The 21,559-nt window shown below is 35.8% G+C and overlaps 1 protein-coding gene across 1 annotated transcript in view; it reads right to left on the reverse strand.

The window, feature by feature from the left end:
* Window positions 1-4,688: 4,688 nt before the first annotated feature.
* Window positions 4,689-21,559, reverse strand: part of LOC150081932 (protein CDV3 homolog) — an 84,115-nt gene continuing 67,244 nt past the window's right edge. Inside the window, exons 4-5 of the mRNA XM_090378991.1 lie at window positions 18,533-18,725; window positions 4,689-7,008 (exon numbers count right to left, since the gene is read on the reverse strand). Of these exons, the coding sequence (XP_090235117.1) occupies window positions 6,885-7,008; window positions 18,533-18,725 (317 nt within the window). The 3' untranslated portion in view covers window positions 4,689-6,884. The remainder of the gene's footprint in view (window positions 7,009-18,532; window positions 18,726-21,559) is intronic.

Raw genomic sequence — 21,559 nt, forward strand, 5'->3', positions numbered from 1 at the left:
CTCTTATTAAAATCAAAATTCAATTTGCAAACGTGATCACTATAACCGGCACTCACTGTACTACCGTAATAATAATAATAAAAAAGATCAACCTTTCAAATTATTACAGATAACCGTTCTGCTGTATTGTGTTGTTGCCAAAAGCGAATATCTGATATAATAGGCATCTTGGCCTACAAATTCCGAGTATCCAATAGAAATGGATCTACCACCTCACAGCACATTATGCAAATTATTCGTGCCTACAAAAACATGGATTACAACCATATCAGTTCCCATTTTTTGGCTTGCTGTGGGACAGCCACATCTCCAGTACTCAGAATAGAAAGTCATTGTTTAAACAGTTTTCAAACGCTAGACTATTATTAGCCATATGGTGCAAGGAAGCCTGACGCTTATGCTGCACCAGCGAAAAAAAAATTTTTGAGTTACCTTGTACTTCTCTCTCTCTGAGAGAGAGAGAGAGAAGCTGGAGACGTGGAGATGTGGCTGTCCCACAGCAAGCCAAAAAATGGGAACTGATATGGTTGTAATCCATGTTTTTGTAGGCACGAATAATTTGCATAATGTGCTGTGAATATTCCTTGTACTTCTCTCTCTCTCTCTCAGAGAGAGAGAGAAGTACAAGGAAATCACTAAGAAAGAGAAGAATGATGATATCCAGCTCAGGACCCTGGGTGTGCCAAGCCCATACTTCAAGTTGTCCAAATAACTCCCTGGGGTTATTTGGACAACTTGAAGCCAGTCACAGCTTAATGCCACACAGCATTGTCTCCACACTATGGAAGCAATTTGAGACAGGAACCATTACAGAGGAGCTGGCAAGGTTGCCCGAGGGCTACATCAATGAAAAAAGGGCTGCTATCTGGCTGTAACAGCGATAGAACCCTACAGTGAACTGTCATCAACTCTCTTGACATTTGCAGCCACAGGTGAAAACCTTTCCAATTGTGATGAGGCTCAATTCAAGTACACTGCACACAAGGAAACCAGTGCCTTGTATCCCATTAACCTCAAGGCACCACAGAGCTTATTGAAACTGGTGCCATGAATGTGACTTGGAGCCGTGACAAATGGGGTAGATGTTCTCTGAGTACGGTTTTAGCCTAGATTTTCTAGACATTTCATCTGGAGACTAGGAATATGGTACCATCCCTGCATCAGAAAAATGGACACTTATGGTGCAAACAGTGTTCTCGTGTGGGACGGAATAATTGTCAATGGCCACACCTCTTCATGTTTGATAGGGGAAATGTAACTGCACAGAGGTACCAAGAAATAGGGGTGCAGTTGCCTCAGATTTTCTTTTAATGCATGACGCCACTGCACATAGAGCTCAAGTCGTGGATTATCTTGAAATTGAAGTTATCTGACTGACATGACCGGCTTGATTACCAAATTTAATCTGATCAAACGTGTGGGATGCCCTTGGACATCCCATTACACACCAGCAGTCATCTCTTCGGTCACTTGGTGAGCTAAAGTCTGCAGCTGGTGGAAGAATGGGATGTTGCCACGGAATCTTAGATACAAACTATCGAGCATGGTTCACCACTCTCACACCTGTTTAGCCGTTGGAGGATCACATGCCATGGTCAGGTGACCATATTTTCCAGCATCTTGTACAGGACTTCTGCAATTTGACCTTTTGGTAATTCTTATACCCTATTAATGCCCCTTATACCCATCCCAAGTTTCTTGCTGTCTCATTTTATCATTATTCTATGATACACTACCTCACCAAATTTTTCCCCACTTCATTGCAAGCTGCACGAGTTACACATTTTCTAGGTGTTCTGTTAATTTTGTCAAGCAGTGCAGTTTTAGATTCTCCATAAGCTTGGCAGTAGAATGCCTCATGACTAATTCAGAATAATCCATCTGGTTTAGTTTGCTATGTTTAATTATAATTCAATTAAATATGATAATGGAATAATTGAAAACTGTTGGTAAAATAAAATTGCAACTTTATTTCTTTATCTTCAACATTCTGTATCAAGGTGTAACCTCAGTATATGAATTCGAGATGTAGAGATATGTTCAAATTTTCAAATGTTTGCAAACAAAGACTTTTTGGCTGATAATATGCATAGAATTACAGCTGATGCCTGTTTTTATCAAAAGTTGCAATTCAGAAGTTTTTTCTTGAATTTATTAATGTCTTCTTTTAAAACTTTTGAATCATAAACTGAATTTGAACATGAGTCAGTAGCAATCATTTATACTTTTGTTTTGCAACTCTGAAAAGTGCTCATATTGCTTTTCTCACTTCTTTAAACAGACTTGTCAAAGGTTACCTACCACTGTTCTACTAGTATAGTTAAATAGTAGTAGGAGTAATAGAGGCATATGATGCAAGAAAGCATTAGCCAAAAAAAAAAAAAAAAAATGTTCACATAACCATTCCCTCTAAAAGTTTGTCCAGTTCCTCCTTGAATTTATTTAAGCTATCAACTTTGACGACAGATGGAAGTTTGTTCCAGCAATTAACCACCCACTGGCTAAAGGCAAATTTCCGCACATCTATTCTACAACTGTCTTTCCTCAATTTGAATTTGTCCCTTCAGGTTCGTAATCTGAACTTAATCAAAGACAGTCAACATATACAGATGCTTCAAAATCTTATTTTTTTACTTCAGTGGAAACCGTTTTAACTTTCTTTCCTAACACCGTTTAACCTTCTAAAGAAGGTTAAACGGTGTTAGCACTTCTTTGTATATAGTAGTAAATTTCCACCAAGTATTCACTGACTTTCACAGGAACACATGCAGCCCCCCATTTCAGTACTTAAAGTAATAATATGACAAATGGCAGCACATGACCAGGTACTCAATCTCCTCTTTTAACATCCTTGCAATTCTCATTTTTAGGCCTAATATAACAGGTGCATTAATCAACACACACAGCATGTAAGATTATTTCTTGAAATAATCTTACATGCTTTTCAGATTGTTCAGGTGTACAAAGTTGTACCCTCCTCCAGTCACCTTCTGATGCTGGCACTGAGAACAAGCGGTTTTCAATTTGACAATTTTTCTTTTCTTTTCTTTCTTTTTTTTTTTTAAGAAAAGTTCACCATAATGGTATATAGTTGGAATCACTTTGATTACTGCAATCTGTAGCAACTGAAAGCAGAGACATCATTACCTTTCATTTCCACATCCATCCAATTTCATTAACAACACCTGCTATTTTTGCTTTTCCACAACTGTATTTTTTGCTATTTCACTATTGGGAACCATATTTCTGAACAGGATGCCTACATGAGCAGTGCAAGCCAGAGGAATATTATGTTATATAACAAAAGAACAATAAACATCTGGCAGTCACAATGACACTCTACATCTATTTTCCCATTTCTTTCTTATGCACTGCACACTGTTCTTATGCTTATTTGTTTGCAAATATCTGATTACATTACATTTCTAGTCACTTGAAAATGAAAAATCACATCTACATATTATACCTAAGGCAAATATATTACTATTTTTTGGTTTTACAATGTAAAAAGTTGTGCACATATATATTGGAAAGTATCATATTTCTTTGGCCTCTTACTGAAAGACATTTTTAATTAGCTTTGCACAAATACCAAGAAATGACTGCACACGTAACAGAGAACAATGCTATTATCATGCATTTATATTTTGCAATGTAGACTACCGGATTCCTTAATGAAAATAAGGGAAAATTTGTAAGAAAAAAAAAAAAAAATATATATATATATATATATACACACACACACACACACACACACAAAAAGCATTATTTTTTGCAAAAATAAAAAACTGAATTTCTGTAAAAAGATAGGGTAAGCAGCTATGATATAGAGGCACCAGATCTTAAATATCGCTGTGAATGCTAAGAGTAATTGTATTACTATTCTTATTTAAAAGAAATAATAAAAAATAACTTAAATGAAAAGGACTTGTGGTATTGTATCCACATGTATTTTTGTAGCTAGCAGATTTTAAAGGCAAATGGAACATGGCTGGTTGCTTAGGTATCGCATAATTTCCAAATAAATGGAATCAATGATAGCCAAGTCTCAATCAGTAGATCCAAGACAACTGTACAAGCAATAAAAAAAACTAGTTTACATGAGCTGTCATACAGTGCCACATGTAGAAGGGTACAAGTGACATTTAATATAAAAGCTATGGCCGAGTTTATATGTTATGGGAAAAGCATCTGCCCTTATTTTGTTGAAGTAGTGCTTTTCTACATCTTTAACTTAGTTACATAGCTTTGATATATCAAATATTATAGTGTACCCTCTTCATATGGCATGACAACTCATACAGAACAGATTTTTTTTTTTTTTTTTATTTAAAAAAGTGAATCTGAAAACAGGTTGCCATAGTACTATCTCATCTTTTAACTAAATGGCAGACTAACCTTTCTGGAAATGCCATTTATTTCAGAGTAGTGAAATTTAAGTACTTACTTAAATGCAGAAAACTTGAGATAGGAATTTCGTTTATTTACGGTGCTAAGACCATTTATAATATTCACTGCAATTTAAAATCTGTTGACTGAAATAATAGCTTAAATGGGTAAAATAATCCAAGTACTTTTTCATTTATCAACAAGACAATGCAACTTTTACTATTATTTCCTCAACTGTTTATGTAAGCATTAAACAAGACACTAAAATGTGGCAGATAATGACTGATTAAACAATAATATATTATTCATATGCTTTAATGTTTATATGTTTATTTATCACAAGCATACATGGACATCACTTATTAGTAGTTACTGTTTTCAACAACCGAAACTACCTATTCATAGCATTTGTGTATTTTGAGAAAATATAAGTGATAATTATAAACCAGAAGTTTTGTTGATTAAAGCCCTGAACCTACTTTCTCCAACAACCCATCGCTAGGCATAATGTTAAGTCTTTCACACTTTTTATACTAATAGCATTTGATTGAATGCTACAGTAAACATACATGCCAAAGCATGAACAATGCCAACTATTGTCACAACACATTATTCAAGATTAATGCATTTACACCCTGTATGCACAAATGCACTCTCATTTTGATTTTTAATATATTAAAATGTGATAATTATATACTATAAACAGTCACAGTTAAAAAACTTCAGATTTTCTATTACACACACACACACACACACACACACACACACACACACACACACACACACACACACACACATTCAGACTCCATATCCAAATTTCTGGTAAATGAATATAACACACCTTTCAAAAAATACTGAATAATATAAATAAAACTAAGTCAATGTAAGGTTAATTTAATAAAAATTTAAGCATTCACATAAAACTGAAAATGAAATGTATTATGTTTACTCAGCTATAAAAAATTCAAAATGTTTAGTTTCTTGCACACACACAAGCATACACACCACATGACCATGACAGTGATTATTTTTAAAAACTTTTACAGTTTTTGATTTATAACCAATACATATTGCATTGTAGTATTCATATATAATTTTTACACTATGCAGAGTAGTATTTTCTTAATAGTTGCCCATCAACTTTTTTTTCACCTAAGTATTACATTTTTCAAGTTTCGCCAGGATCAAAGTTCTTGGTTTATGAAATGTGCCATACAACTCATCTTATTACCATACTACTAAACAAAACAGCCAACACTTCTGATAAACCTAAACACTTGGAATCTCTTCACTTAATTTTTTTTCATCATGTTATCCCACCAGGCAAACAATGTTTTGTCTACATAATCTTCCATTGAAAAAAAAATTAAACCTTTTCTGGAATTGAAAAAACCTAATTAAAGAACAAAATGTTAATTACATCAAGAGTTTCATTCATCAATCTAGTTTTAACAGAATTAGCATTCAAGGATAAGAAATTTAAACATCAAATTAAAGGCAGAACTGAAAATCTTTGCATGAAGTATCCGTATAATACTATGTTCCACAATCATAACCTCTAATGTCAGGCGTGCACTTTCCAGAACAAATAAACCCAAATTTTCCACAACACTTGGCAATTCTCTGTTAGCAACATGCTTACTTGTATGAAAGCCAGTAGACAGACAGACAGACAGACATACATACATACATACATACATACACACACACACACGCAAAATTTCACATTTCTAAATGCCTCAATATAGTGGACGGCATTGTCTATTAGCCCTTATAAATACACTCTTCATTAGTTTAACAACTATAAAATAAAATACAAGATTAAACAGAATGTTCCTTTTGTTTAAAACAAAGCTGATTTCCAATTACTATACAAATTATTTAAAGCCGTAATTCTTAATAGTTAGATTACGATTTTATAAGAAATTTAGTTTGCTCTGGAAAGAAGTGAAAAAAAAAAAAAGGTAATTCCATTGCTCATATCCACAAATTTTCCAAAACATTTTTTCACACTCAAATTTAAGTGACTTTTCAATGCCTTTCAATTACGTTTAAGCACTTTTGCATATAATAAATAGATTCTTGACAAAGAAAATACATATTTAAATAATGTATAAAAGGTATAGTGTCCAAACACACAATACAAATGGCTCCCCATGTGCATCTGTGAGTTGTGGTTTCCTTAATCTATAAATCTTCTCACTGGTGCTTAGGAAAGGCCATTTGATCTAGAAAACACCCACATCCACAGTCATGGAGAAAGATGCTGCAGTGGAGAGTAAAAATGTGTTGTACGTACTACAATGCATTCTTAAAATAGCAACTTGCCTCCCCCCCCCACACCCAGGTCACTGTAGTTAGCAATCCATATGTAGTCCATTTTTAACTTCTGGCTTTATTCCATAACATGTTTCCATCCTATGTTCCCTGAAGCAGAAATCAGGAGAGTCTGTTATCCATTAACAAATTACCTAATTCACATAGTTAGGTTTAGTTCAGTTTTCTTGGGGTAAAGCAGCATACTTATTCTCTAAGTCAAGATGAACTCCTTGATGTGTTTCACTTTTGGTCTTTATTCCGTGTTTTACGGACTGGAAACTCCTTTCTGAACTTGGGTCGCTGAAATAAAATAAAAATATCAATAAAATTTAACAGTAGTATAAAGAGCAGGATGACAAAATGTATGGAGCAACCAGAGTGAACAAGATCAAGTTACAAAACAAATTCTACAAAAGGTCCTGAGGTGAACACCTGTCTACTTAAAACACAGCAGAAACTACACTTCAATTGAGTGATGAAAAAATCTAGAGCTGAACCAGTTAATATATTTTTAAAGGATTCAGTGAATAATCATCAACTCAAGAGATGAAGGCATGATAATTGATTTGAAGGGGCCATTCTGGAAGTTGCTAAGAGGGGGGGGGAGAAAAAAACCTATTAGATGACTGCCTTTTAAATTGTGTGTTTTTTGAAGACCTGTAATTTAACAAAACAGGTGTAAATTCTTAAAAATATAACATTCACTTGGAAATTTCAAAAAAAGAATGTTCATCGAGAAATGGAATTCAAAATTAAAAAATTTTACACCCAGTTAATTTTAAGTTTTAACCAGTTGGACAGCAGCGTAGTCCAGTAAACACCAAAATCAATTATTATATAAATTTTAATAGTATTTCTGCAACTATTTAAAAAATATGAATTTTGGAACTAAAGAGGTTGAAGAGCTCTAAATAACACAAAAGACCTGGTTTTTATTAGCTATTACTGAAAGACCTAAAATGTGTACAATTGAATTTCCACATGGCCTTCAATTAATGATGAGCCCAAATAAACAATGTTGCCATAGGTATTGGGACACAAGAGAAAAAATATGACTATGACTGTTTACAGATCACATTTTAATACAGTGTAACACTACCTCTGACTGTTATAGAGGATGGTCTTTGTGGAACTCTTTCCACCAATTCATGGCAAAAATACTTATCCATAATTACTTACTCCATTAGAACTATTTTTAATTGGCTAAATGAAGATGCTTTCTGTGAATGAGCCCTGCAAGTGGTTCTGTTGATCTTAAATCAAGGTCCTGAGTGGATTAGTCAATCTCACATTATTCCTCCCAAATGCAGTGCAGCAATACATTTCATGATAGGGTGCACTTTGCTGTTGAAAAAAAAACGAGATTCTGTGTCATAAAAACTATTGGTATGATAAAAATTAGCAAGGATGTCAACAATCACTTACTCTATAAGATATCTACAAAAACCATTTCTCCAATTCCAGGGAAAGTAAACAGTAAACCCAAACTAGACTGCCACTGCATGCTTAGAGCTGGGAAGGTATAGTCATTCACAAAAAATGTTATCTGGATTGACACCACATTCAAGTTTTTTAACCCGATTAAAACAGTTATCCAGAGATTTCTGCCTCAGGTCCAGAATCCCTGAGGCAGATATCAATGTACCAGTCATTGTGTGTTAACATTTTGTAACTAACTAAAGTTTATGGATGGTATCTCATTCGTAAAATACTATTGATGCAATACATTAATTCCAAACATCAATTCTCTTGAAAAGGTTTATCTAGACAACACTACTTGTTGTTAAGGCACTCCCCCATCCCTCACAAAAAAAAAAAAAAAAAAAAAAAAAAATGGTCCCTCAAGTTGATGTTCAACTTTGAAAAGCTCCAAAATCTTTCTTACATTAGATCCTGCTCTATGGTGTCCCATCACATGTTAAAATTGAGCATACAGTAGACTCTTGACTTTCCAGGATAGATGGTAAAAAAAAAAAAATTCCCAGATAATCGATTTCCCGGTTAATCCAAAAATACAGTGTCTCTGACATACATAAGAGATACGTTCCAGGACTTCTTATGTAAGTAGAGTTTTACGTAACTCGGGAATTACTAATAAAATACTGCTACTATATCCCTGATATGCCTAATATCGATAGCTGGAATTCTGTGGGTTTTTACGTTATTATGGTGAAATGTGTGTCCCCCTTCACTGAAATCTTCAGTCATATAAAAAAATATATAAATAATGTAACGTTAGGGACTTACTGTATAGAAATATGTTCGGCAATCTATGTAAAAAAAGTATGGCGATAGATAAAAAAACTTACCACACACTACCCACATGTCCAATATGATGTTCCCTTTATTTTTTACAATGTCGCGTATGGTTTGGTCACCAACATTATAATGGTTCATTAATGATTTAACAGATGCACTGTTTTGAAACTTTTGAATAATTTCAACTTTTTGTTTAATTGAAAGCACAACTCTTGCTTTTGCCCGTCATTTTCACAATTACCCCCCCCCCCCCAACATCCTTGTCATAAATAACGAAACAAAATTTGTCCTTTTGCGGTGTTACGGAATGCAACAATCGATGCAATGCACTAAAACAAGCTAAACAATTGGTCTATTTTTTTTTCTGAGCGGCGGTGTGAAGACAGCATTGGTTGCAAGATAACAGGCACACTAATCTCCCAATGATGACTCATAACGCCACTTATTGTCGCTTATTTACAACTTGCAAAACATCTGTTTATTATCTATTCTAGTTATTACTTGAATTTTATGATTTCTGATTGATTTTTCTTAAATTTTTATTTGGAGTTTAAGTGTCCCGGTTAATCCCATCCCAGTAAATCAAGAGTCTGCTGTATTTCTGTGTGGCATGTTGAGTGGAAATACCACTACTACCTTATGCAGGTTCATTTAAACTGCTTTGCTCCTGCACTGCTCTGCCATCTACAACATTTACATAAAATGTTGCTTACTCATTACTGTCCCAATACATTTGGTAACACGTTGTATTCAAGACTAATACGTGGTATCAATCATCCATTTACCAATTCTGTGAAAATGGAATTAGCACTATTCCACCATATGCAATTCGATAAACCAAACGACCTACATCAAGTTTACAAGACAGCACATATTATTGTTGTTTTTGGTTTTTAGGAGCATTAGCAACTAAGGCCATATTGCTCCGGGATATGCGATGGTCATTCCCTGACCTTTCCGCATCCTCCATATTTGGTGGTGACGGGCTCGAACCCCGGTCTAATCAAGAAGCATGTGCTACGCGTTGCTGCTCCTTCCCACCTGGTTACGGAGGCGCCACATATTAGTTATTTTATAATGAAATATCCCAAATTTCTTCAATTGAAACCTACAGTTAAATTTTGATAAATTTAACAACTATTTCATCTTTAAATTAGTACCTTGTATTAAAAAAAAAAAAAAAAAAAGTAATTTTAGTTTGGCTAAAATTGATTTCTTATATCATTTAACAGCAACTCATCAAAAAATTGCTTTTTAAAAAAATATCAATCTTCAGGAGCAGAAAATTCCTTTTTTTGTCTGACTTCTATCAACTTTTTTACTACATTGAATTTTACTGTCAGACAATGCTTATATTATATTTCTTCTTCGTTGTCACTGTTAAATGAACATGGTAGTGTGACTAAAAGGAAATTTTTGAATAGTTTCAGTCACTTTTTTGAATTATGAACACAATATGCGTAACCAGGCTAATATTTGATTAACAAATCATAAAAATCCAGAAACTCTGAATCTATTGCAAATAATCAATATTGGCAATCTTATTCACCAATACACAATCCCATAACCATTTAAGAAATTTTCCTGTGTGGTTGAGCATGATAAAATGTTTATGGCTTTCAGATGAAATCTCCATCCTGCAGAACCAGTTATGACATGCTGCTTCAGTGAATAAACAATTCAAAAATTAAACTTCTGATCCTTGGTTTGCTGGATTAACCATTTTCCTAAAAACGGGCAGAAAATGGATTACCAGATTTGGGAGGTTAACCTGTATTATGATTTATATAGTGCATTTCCATCAAAGATCACATGCTGTTTGCACATCTACCAACTTTTGACTTATGAAATGCTAGAGGTTGGGTAACTAAGCAGAAGATTTCAGAAAAAGTAAGTTTTTAAAATCCAGACTTTGGATTTGTAATTTAAAATGTTAGCCTACCTAGGATTTTTCACTCTGGGGGTTTTTAGACTATAAGAAAAACTATTTAGACATTGCCCTCTTCAGAAATGTTGAATCATTTGGTTCATAAACTGCATGACTCCGTGCCAGTCATTACTGGTTGATTGATTGTCTTTTTCAATTTTGTAATGAAAGTGCACATATGGTAGACTTGTCAGAGGTTGACATCATTCTAACTAGCTAAACATTTATCCAGAAACAGCCAATGAGTAAACACATGCTTCAAAATCTTTACTTCAGTGGCATGTATTGATCGAAGCTGTTTACATCTATCCTTCCATTTATTACGCCTTTCTAGATAACAGTAAATGTCCACTAAAAATATTCATCCAATCTCACAGGAAGGGAACAGGAAGGAGCTGTGTGCCTCATCCTTTTCAAATTAATCAGATGAGGACAGCTTTGTTTCCACCAAGTGCTCAATTTCCTCTTTTACTGTTATTGCTAATCCAGTTTTCAGCCCACCACAGCAGGGATATTATCAACACTAAATGTGTGAGTTTTTAAAGGAATCGCACATGCTTTCAGGTTGTTAAAAATTTTCAATGTTGTACCCTGTAGAACCATCTTTTAATGCTGGCACTGAGGGCATGTTGCATTCAATTTGATGTTTTCTCTCTCTCTCTTTATATATATAGCTTGGAATCACTTTGGTTACTGTCATTTGTAGCAACAGAAAATGGTAAATTTTTCAGGGATATTACTACCTCTATGTTTATTTTTGCATCCCTTTCTACATGGCATGCACTGGCCTTATGCTTGTTTTCAAATGCCTAATTACATCAAATTTCCTATCACTTGAAACTGAAAATCATGCCTGCATATGATACAAAAGCAAATTTTTACTTTTTGCAGATTTTAAAATACATAGAAAATCTTGTGTATATCTTTTGAAATTATGTTTTATTTCATTATCATCTTGCTGCAATTCACTGTTATTCTCTCTCTCTCTCTCTCTCTCTCACACACAGTTTCCTACATCAACTTCTGAAATGCAGATTACATGGTACATCTGATAGCCATTTCATTAATAAAAATAAATAGGAATTTGAAGAATTCTTGAAAAATTTCAAATTTAACAGCAAAGCTACAGTTTTATTTTTATCTATGAAAAAGATGGAGAAAAACTGTTACAAGGTCAAGTCGGCAGGTGCATGTATATCAGATAATACAGTCAACTGATGAGGCGTTTTAAGGTATGAAATTGATATTTCTTATGGGACATGTCAACTTCAAGGTTTGAAATTGATATTTCTTATGGGACATGTCAACTTCAACACAGGTTTAGAAATGTGGCATGTTTCAGCCAAATTTGTGCCTTACATCCTAACCATGATCACAGAGGGTAGTGAGAACTCACATGTCAGGAACTTCGTTAATGTGTAAAATTAACCCTTAGTTTCTTCCATCATTACTGGTGACAATCATGAGCGTATGACTATAACCCAGCCCTCTAGATGGAAGACCCAGTCTTCTCCAAAGAAGCAAGGCAACTTTGATCAAATGCAAAGATCATGCTTATTGTATTTTTTGATTCACTGGCCACTGTTCATTAGGAATTCGTCCCACACGGTCAAATAGTGAAAGAGGAATACTACAAAACAGTTCTATCACAATTGTATGTATGGTTCTGTTCGGATAAAATGGCCAGAAAAGTGGACTTCAGGGAATCGGCAGTTGCACCATGACAATGTCCCTGCACACGTCACTTCCCATTCAAGAATTTCCAGCAAAAACAATCCATGACTATGATTCCCAGACTCAGCAGATTAACTTTCTGATCCCCCCAGCTTAAAGCCCCATTGAAAGATCACAGTTTTGCAACAACTGAGGAAATTATTCAGAATGCAACACAGGAACTAGTAACAATTCCAAAAGAAGTCTATCAGGGATGCTTTCAGAAGTTGCAGAAGCACCGGAATGGGTATATACCCATTCCAAGTATCAAAGAGACTACCATGAAAGAATTCCACCTAAACAGTCAGCAAGCTTAATTTCTCAAATATTAGTTCAGTCCCTGAACATTTTGATCACACTCTGTATACATACATCACCTGGCCATTTTATGAGGACAACAAGCCAATAGCAAGTTGGACCACTGTTGTTTATAATCAAATGTTGCAATATGTGGCACAAAGTTAGCAAGGTGGTGAAAAGTGACAAGAGGAATGTTGGACCATTCAAGTAACAAAGTGTCCTGAAGTGATGTGGGCAGAGGAATTGTGCCAAAGAATGCATCTTTCCAATATATTCCACAGACTGGGTTGGTCAAAAAAGTATTCCTCAAACCATTCTTTCATATATTTGGCATCAAAAAGAGAAACTTTGCTGGGTGTGCCCAATCAGCAATGATATTCAAATATGGTCTATCAATATTCCTGTGGGATCAGAAGATCATACCACTAGAGGGCAATTCAAATACTGCCAAGGACTCACAGACTATGTGACTCACTTCCAGTCCTCCTGCGCCCACCCTCTGCATTCCTGACACCAACACAACTGTATTTTAGTTTGTGTCTGAGACCAGTGGCTTTCTCAAAAGGCCCTACTCTTTTTATCATGGTTCTTCATATGATGTGCAGGTGCATTACTGATGCCTTGTGATTTTCTTATATTATATACATAGGAATACTGAAGCACTTAACCAGTTTCAGACATCAAATGCTTTGCTACACTACTTTGCATTTTCAGCCACAGTTCTATCTGGTGACATATTTTTGGGACTAGTCATTGAATGATTAACAAGTGCAGCCATTCTCTCTGTTGTTGTGCCTGTTAAATGTGGGTCACATGGTTTCACAGTGCTTTCTTGTTCATATCGCACACCATGTAACTCCAATTTACATATTTGTACATAATATCACCCAAGCCTCTATGACTGCTCTTAATAGAGCAGCCAGGCAGCAACTATATATGAAACTATTAAAAAAAAAAAAATCAAACAATGAACTGTATTTAACTTTCCACAGAAGTAGAGTCAACCATCCTCATGTCTCTCAACAGCTGTAGGTAGTTAAACTTGTTCAGTGGTTGGGAGTGACCTGCCCAGTTATGAGATTTAAACTACCTTATTTTGAAAAAGGAAGCAATATTCCTGTGGGATCAGAAGACCTCCATGATTGGTGGCCAAAGTGTAGTTCTGGATCAAGGCATCTGTGAGAGCTTCAACTTGTTTGTATCTGTCTAGCAAAACTCTGAGTCCTTTAGAGAGTGAGGACTGATTTTTGAGAGGAATGCCAGACATTTTAAGCTAAGGACTACCACAGGTGTCAATTTCCACTTATAATGGAGCCAAACAATGGGGTTCAAATGGGAAATCAGGACTGTGAACTGAATTTGCCTAAGATTGAAAATCTTCAAAATTATTAGGGTGGATGAGACCCATGAAGAAATAGTCTATTTTGACTGCGTTTAGGAGGAAATAAATTACCTTCTTGACATGGTGCTCAAGGATCATAGTGGGGTTGCAGTTCAGCTTTTCAGATATGGAATGAGATCTTTCGTATTTGCTTTGAAGGTATCTGTATCCAGAATGATGATCCCCGCCACCCTCCCATCAGCTTTGCTGGTGTGGATACAGTGGTCATCCATCAGTTTTTTAGTTTTTCATATTCAACCCCTGGAGAGGGTTGCAAGCTGCTGGCTCATTATAATAATGATTAGCTATCATTCAATGGTGAAGGGGAAAACTGGGGCAATTTAAGTAAGAGAGCAAATTCAGTAGCAGACAGTGCTCAGCAACTGCTGAAATTATGGACAACCTGTGTGGTTGTGAAGCGAGGGGATCCACAATTGGCTTCTTCTCCATATTCAGGACACCAGAACAGAGTACAGTAAACCCCCGCTATTCGCGGTCGTTGATTTAATATAAAATGAAACCTAAAAAAATGTGAATTTTAAAGCGGTTAACATTTTCCGCCATAAAAAAACATTGGCGTGGCTAAAATCATCTTTCCCGGTCAAAACAGCGCTCAGTGGGTGGGGGGAGAGGGGTGACAAAATCTCGAGCGTGGATGTTTCTCACTAATCCTTGTTTAGTATGTGTTATGCTCTTGTCATGGAACGTTTCCTCGTTTGCTTTTAATTTATATGCTTATAAACTGAATAAATTTATTAATTTATAAATTGATATGCTTATAAAAGTGATAAATCTACCATTTTGCAGTGTAAAACAGACTTTTTCAAGTGTGTTAATGGAAGAAAGTGACTTTATTGTGGACAAGTTCTTTTTAACCCGTACAAAAATATGGCTACGAATAACAAGGGAAATGTGAAAAGATCAAAGGTGATGACATTAGCGAATAAAATTGAGTTATTAGATAAAATTTCTAATGGTGAAAATGTCTCCTCAGTGGCAAAACATTATAAAATCAATGAGTCAACGGTACGATCAATCAAGAAATCGAAAGAAAAAATCTGCCGTAGTGTCCGTGAAAATGCGCTAATTGCTTTAAAAATTTGCTCTGTAACTCGTGATGTTAAATTTAAAAAAGCTTTAAATCTGTGGATAGAAGACCGAACTCAAAATAAAATTCCGTTAAGTTCACCCATCATTCGTGAAAAGGTAAAACTTTAGCGAAACTGGTGATAGCACTGGCGGGATAAGTTTTTTAGCTAGCAAAGGCGCTGGTTTGAAAGATTTGTTTGAAATTTCTAATAAATATTACATTTAATATATTAAATTGTTTCTTATTTTCATTTCGATGCCATATGCTTGCATTTCACTACGTACTGTCTATGTACATAGTCATATTATGAAGGTACATATAATACATACATAGACAAAATTTTAGACTAGTTTTTCTTATATATTTCGTACTTTGGAACGGAACTCCTTTATTACTATGAGAGCCATAACTCAGTATTCGCGTTTTCGGTATTTGCGGCATTTCTCAGGAACGTAACCCCCGCGAATAGCGGGGGTTTACTGTACATCGAATGGACAGAAATCACGGGATACCTACCTAGTAACGGGTAGGCCCACCTTTTGCCTGGATAAGGGCATGAGGCATTGAGTCTACTAGTTCACAAATGCATTCCACAGGTATTTCCATCCATGCTTGCTGCACCGATGTCCAAAATCAGTCACATTCCTGCGTGGAGGATCCAAAACTCAAATCGACCTTTCCACAGCATCCCAAAGATGCTCCACGGGGTTCATATCAGGGAACGGGGATGCCATTACATGGTGGTAAAATCTGCAGAATGCTCTTCAAACCATGTCCTAGTCACCATGGCCCTTGGGGAGGTGCATTATCCTGCTGGAGGAGTCCATTGCCCTGTGGGTGCACGGAGACCATGAAGGGATGCAGATGGACACATAACCTGGACTGTTCAGAGATGCATCTAGATGTACCAGAGGTTCCAATGTGCGCCACATGAACATGCCTCAGATTATTACCAATCGTCCAACTGCCTGAACAGTTCCTTGTTGACACGATGGGTGCATAGCTTTGTGTGGTTTCTGCCACTACGAAACCCTCCCCATCTGCTTTAAATAACTGGAAGCAGAACTTGTCAGACCAGGAGACCCATCTCCAACCATCCAAGGTCCAGTGCTGATGTTCTTTTGTCCAGTTGAGGCATAGAGTCCTGTGTCTTGGTGCTAGCAATGGGACTCTAGTGGGTCAATGGCTCCCATAACCTATTGTGGCTAATGATTGCCTGTTGGTATTGGTGGAGATGTTTCTGGCACCTCCCTCATTGAAGTTGGTGGTGATTTGTGCCACCTCGCTCTCCAGTTAACTGAAACAATGCGAGAAAGATGTCGACAGCCGCATCCATCCACCACTTTTCTCCGGCCACAGCATTGTTCACGATGAGATGTTATTCCGGGAATGGTGCATTCCCAATACACTCCTATACTGTTGAGCGGGGATAGTGCAATTTCTGTACCACCTCTGTGATAGAGTGACCCATGCATCAGGTACCCACTATCATCCTTATTTCAAAGTCTGTTAACTCATGACATTTATCCATACTGACATCGAATTACTGTCTACATGAATTCAGTGTGCCTATATACCTGCCAAGCAGTGGGTTAGTCCACTAGTGAGAGGGACGATGGCATCGCATTGCCCAGGAATCCCACGATTTCTGTCCTTTCAGTGTAAGCTGTGGTGGGTAGATCAGAATCATCAATGCTGGCATTAAACTCCAATTTCTTAAAATTTCAATCTGCCACAGTGATGACAGAGGGAGAGAGAATAATCTAACCCTCCACAATAATTGCATCATGTGCAACACCACACACTTCCCCCATTCATGTAAGGGCCTGGATCAAGTTTCTCAGGCTTGTTTGAAGTCTCATACTATTTTTTTCCTCAGAGGTTATTTGGGCCGTTGTTATAAAACACACCACTGCTTTTTCCCGCAGCTTTAGGCAGTGAGAGACACCTGATACACTGAATTCTGTATCACAGCCGTTATCTATTTTATTATTACTAGAAGTGGCAAATGATGCTAGAAAGCAAACTTATATACAGCATCGGCAAAAAAAAAAAAAAAATCCATCATCTATCTAACCCTTCCTTAAATTTACTCAAACTAGCCACTTCTACATCATCAGATGTTTGTTACAATCACTAGGATTTTTAATATTTTAAATGAGTGTTAATAAGAGTGATTAAAAATTTCTCCCTTAATTAATACTGCTTGAATTGATATGGATGTTTTTGGTCCCTTGAACTTTAAAACTGAATCTTCTTCCCACATCATTAGCTATGAATCTGAAAGAAAACTAACAATAAAGAATTACTTTTTTATGTTTATATATCAGTAAATAGAATCTGAACAGGGTAATATGTCATTGGGAAAATTAAATTTATTGTACTTTTAACACAGTGCTATCATCAATCTTATGCCTAATGGCACAGTGCAACATTGTGCATAAGGAGCACCAATACGAGTTACCCCGAGATTGATTACATATTGGTCTTGGGACATCAAAAGAAAAGTTCTGTCCTGGACCTTTTTTTTTTATTTGAACAGGTGACAAATGACAAATCCATTCGAGCTGGAGCTGCACATATCACCCCATCAATCTTTGAATCCTTTGTATAACACTGATTTTTGGGGCGAGGAAGATGATTTGTGTGACAATTGCCATTAATGTGGCAGCATATAAGTGGACCTGAAGAACTTGTTCAAGTAGGTCTATTCATTATGTCAACAACTGGCACTGAATTGCAAAATATACTATTTATTACAGAAAATTTTTTATAGGAACTGATCCATGAGACAAGTATTTTTTTTCTTTGTGTTGAAAACATCAAAATGAAAGACTTTCTTTCAGATTGTAACATTAATGTTATTGGCATTTTCTACTGCTTTTTAACCCAATTCTCTTCTGTCTACATGATGATTCTACTTTATTCAGAAGTAAGACAGTTACTTTGATGACTTCTGATTACAGTTTCACATATCCTCAGATATAACAATAATATCATAAAAAAGCCACACAGGCATTTGTTGCTATAAATATCTCCACTGAATTCCACCCCTCCTCCAATCCCAAACATTTTAGGGGGAGAGAGGGAGGGAGGAAGAGAGAGAGAGACTAAAAAAAAATTTTTTTAAACACAGAAATTCTGAACATTATACCTTTTAATACCCCTTGAAGGAACATCAGTGGCTGCAGCAGAAAGTGAAGGAAAATGAAGTTCACTGGATAACTCAGGGGCTGTTTTTTGGTTTCTGCGAGTACTTCCACTTGATGCTAAAGAAGGATTACGCATCTGAGGAGGCCTGTAAGCAGCTGGTTTATTTTCTTCTTTCCTTTCAGGTTCTGGAGTTGCTGTTCAATCAATGAATATTATTTAATTAACTATTAAATTTACATTGAGAGAAATGCAGCAGCATTTATATTAACTACAAACATCTTAAAATTACACTGAAAGCTTTACAGAATGTGGTTTATAATATAATCTTCCCTAAGTATGCTAAGTGATTTCAAATTATCATCCATTTTTTTTGTATTTTGTAAGGATTTTCCACAAATTGCAAAAAAAAAAAAAAAAAAAAATTTTTTTTTCTTTTTTTCAAGTTGTTCTTTGAGCTTGTCTTGCAACCTACTTTTTGAAATTTAATTGAATACATTTCAAACGATGCCTTCAGATCATAATTTTAACATTTTCGAAGACAATCCATCCTCCTTTTTCCACTGCACAAAAAGCATTGATTCCTTCTAACTGCTCACCTGAAGTTAATTTTCTTAATAAAGTTAGACTGCCTGATCATTTTATTAGGAATATGAGCTAACAGGAAGTTGGATTGCTGCTTCTGTGACAAAAAGTGAACAATGTGCTGAAACATGACTGACAATAATGCAGTCTTCCTCCTGTTCATCAAATGACTCTCACACACTTTAAGTGATGGAGTTGCACTGTAATCTCAAAATGTCCGTTTGTAGGAATAAATGTGCAGTATTGCTGGGTGTAGCTGATCTGCAATGATGTTCAGCTATGCTCTGAGATTACCCTATAGTAGGAGTGGGGATTTCCACAAAAATATACCATACATATTACACCTCCAGCAACTTATATTGCTTGTACATAGTAGCATAGTTCCAGTATTTTGTATAGTTTCCTCCACACGTGCACTCTATGATCAGTGCTGAAAAAGCACAAATCTGAGGTCATCACTGAAAATAGCTTGCCTTCAATCCTTCTGCACCATCATCCCTTGTCTTCCTGTCACACCAATGCAGCCATATTTAATATTGATGTGTGATGTAAGGAAACAAGTTTATATTGCATCAGCGAAAAAAAAAAAAAAAAAAAAACCACACACACACACACACACCTCTCACATCACCCATTCATCCCTTCTAATAATTTGCCCCTTCACTAATCTCACTGCTCTTCCCAATCCAACAGATCTACATCCTTCCAAAAATGAGGCTTCCAGAACAGTACAGTCTCAAGATGTGGCTTAATTGCATTATACAGAAGAATAATCTCTTCCTGCTGGCAAAATTCCTATACATCACTGACAAAAGCTTCTACGGCAGCCTCTGTGTAAACAGAGGCTGTCCTAGCAGCTTCTGCCTCCATGATTACTCCTAATTCTCCACTACTTTCAGTGTGACATCACAAGTTGCCATGAATTGGTATGTAATTCTGGGATTAGTGCTATCAATATGCAGTACCATCCATTTGTCAATGTTAAACTTCAACTGCCACTTCTCAGCCCATTTTTTTTAATTTTTATAGATCTCGAAGCAGTAGAATACCCCGATTATGGTCATTAAGCACTCTGCCAACCTTCATCAACATAGTTAATATATATTAAAAACAACAACGGGCTCAGCACCAGAACCTGGTGGACTCCACTAATAACACTATTCCAAGAAGGGCAGTGCCCATTTATAATCACTCTGTCATCATCTCCCACTCAACCATCCTTTTATCTATAGCAGTAACTTGCCCCTACAGATGTAAAAAATTATTTTTTGTATTCAGTTCTTTGTTACTGTGTCACAATACCCAGTCAAATTTGTTAGAAAAGTCCATCTGTTAAGAATCCATGCTGTGATTGCCATATAACTGTATTCTGTCTAGACGATTGGGCATTACCTCTTTCACTAGTAACTGTATTATTTACACTGGAACAGAAGTCAAGCTTATAGGTCTATAATCACTTTACTTTTTGATTCCCCTTTGTGAATTGGAGACAGAATCCAAGTATGGCTAAAAGTTTGTTTACCTATTAACTGAGTAGATCCCACCACCTCAGGTGACATTTACTTTTAGCTTCAACAGTTCTTTCCCCTCAGTTATAACAAAATAATTTAGAATTTTATATACTTCAGCATCCCTACCCCTAAAAATTTCTCACGTGTGAATGCAGATGCAAAATATCTGTTCAGTTTGTCAGCAACCTGAACAGGATCATCAACAGTTATACCATTCATATCTAGTTGGCATCACTTTCATTCTAGTGTTAAGATAACTAGAGAAACCTTTGCTACTTTTCTGCATTCTTTGTCAGAGACACTCAAAATCTGCTTTAGCTTGCCTAACCCACTTCATGACTTGATTGCAGACTAGTCTCTTTTTACTGGGTTCTGTTATCCCCTGATGATTTATATGCATTCCATGTATTTTTCTTGTCTTCACTAGGCTACCAGTTCATCTGACATCCATTTAGATCTAGCCTTGAACAATATCTCTTAGGTGGTATAGAAAGCTTAGTAGCATCTATGAGTTACCTTCACTTCCCCATTTATAATTTGCTTTGGTAACATCAGTTAGTCCTACTGAATAGAATTTAAACTGCTTAAGACCACTGTAGTCACCTTTCAGAAAGCAAAATCCATTCTCTTTATCCTTGAGCATAGTTATGCATATTAGCAGATCCCACACCAATGCACTGTGATCAATGACACATGGTTCCTTTACCAAGAGATTCCTACTGCCGATAATACCACTCTGTATGGTTTTCGATATTTTTAAATTAACAGCAGTTTTTAACTCAGTTTTTTCATGCTAATTTCAGAAATGTTATTAGTTTTTTTATATCACGTACCATTTTTTCGAAAATCATTTAAATTGATGTCATGAGTTGTATTATTGAATGCATTAAGTTAGAAGTAAATGGTGGGAATTTGTAAACTAAATCATTACATGT

This window comes from Mastigoproctus giganteus, chromosome 8 (genome assembly GCF_048544385.1).
Source record: "Mastigoproctus giganteus isolate SK-2022 chromosome 8, ASM4854438v1, whole genome shotgun sequence".
Taxonomy (NCBI): Eukaryota; Metazoa; Arthropoda; class Arachnida; order Uropygi; family Thelyphonidae; genus Mastigoproctus; species Mastigoproctus giganteus.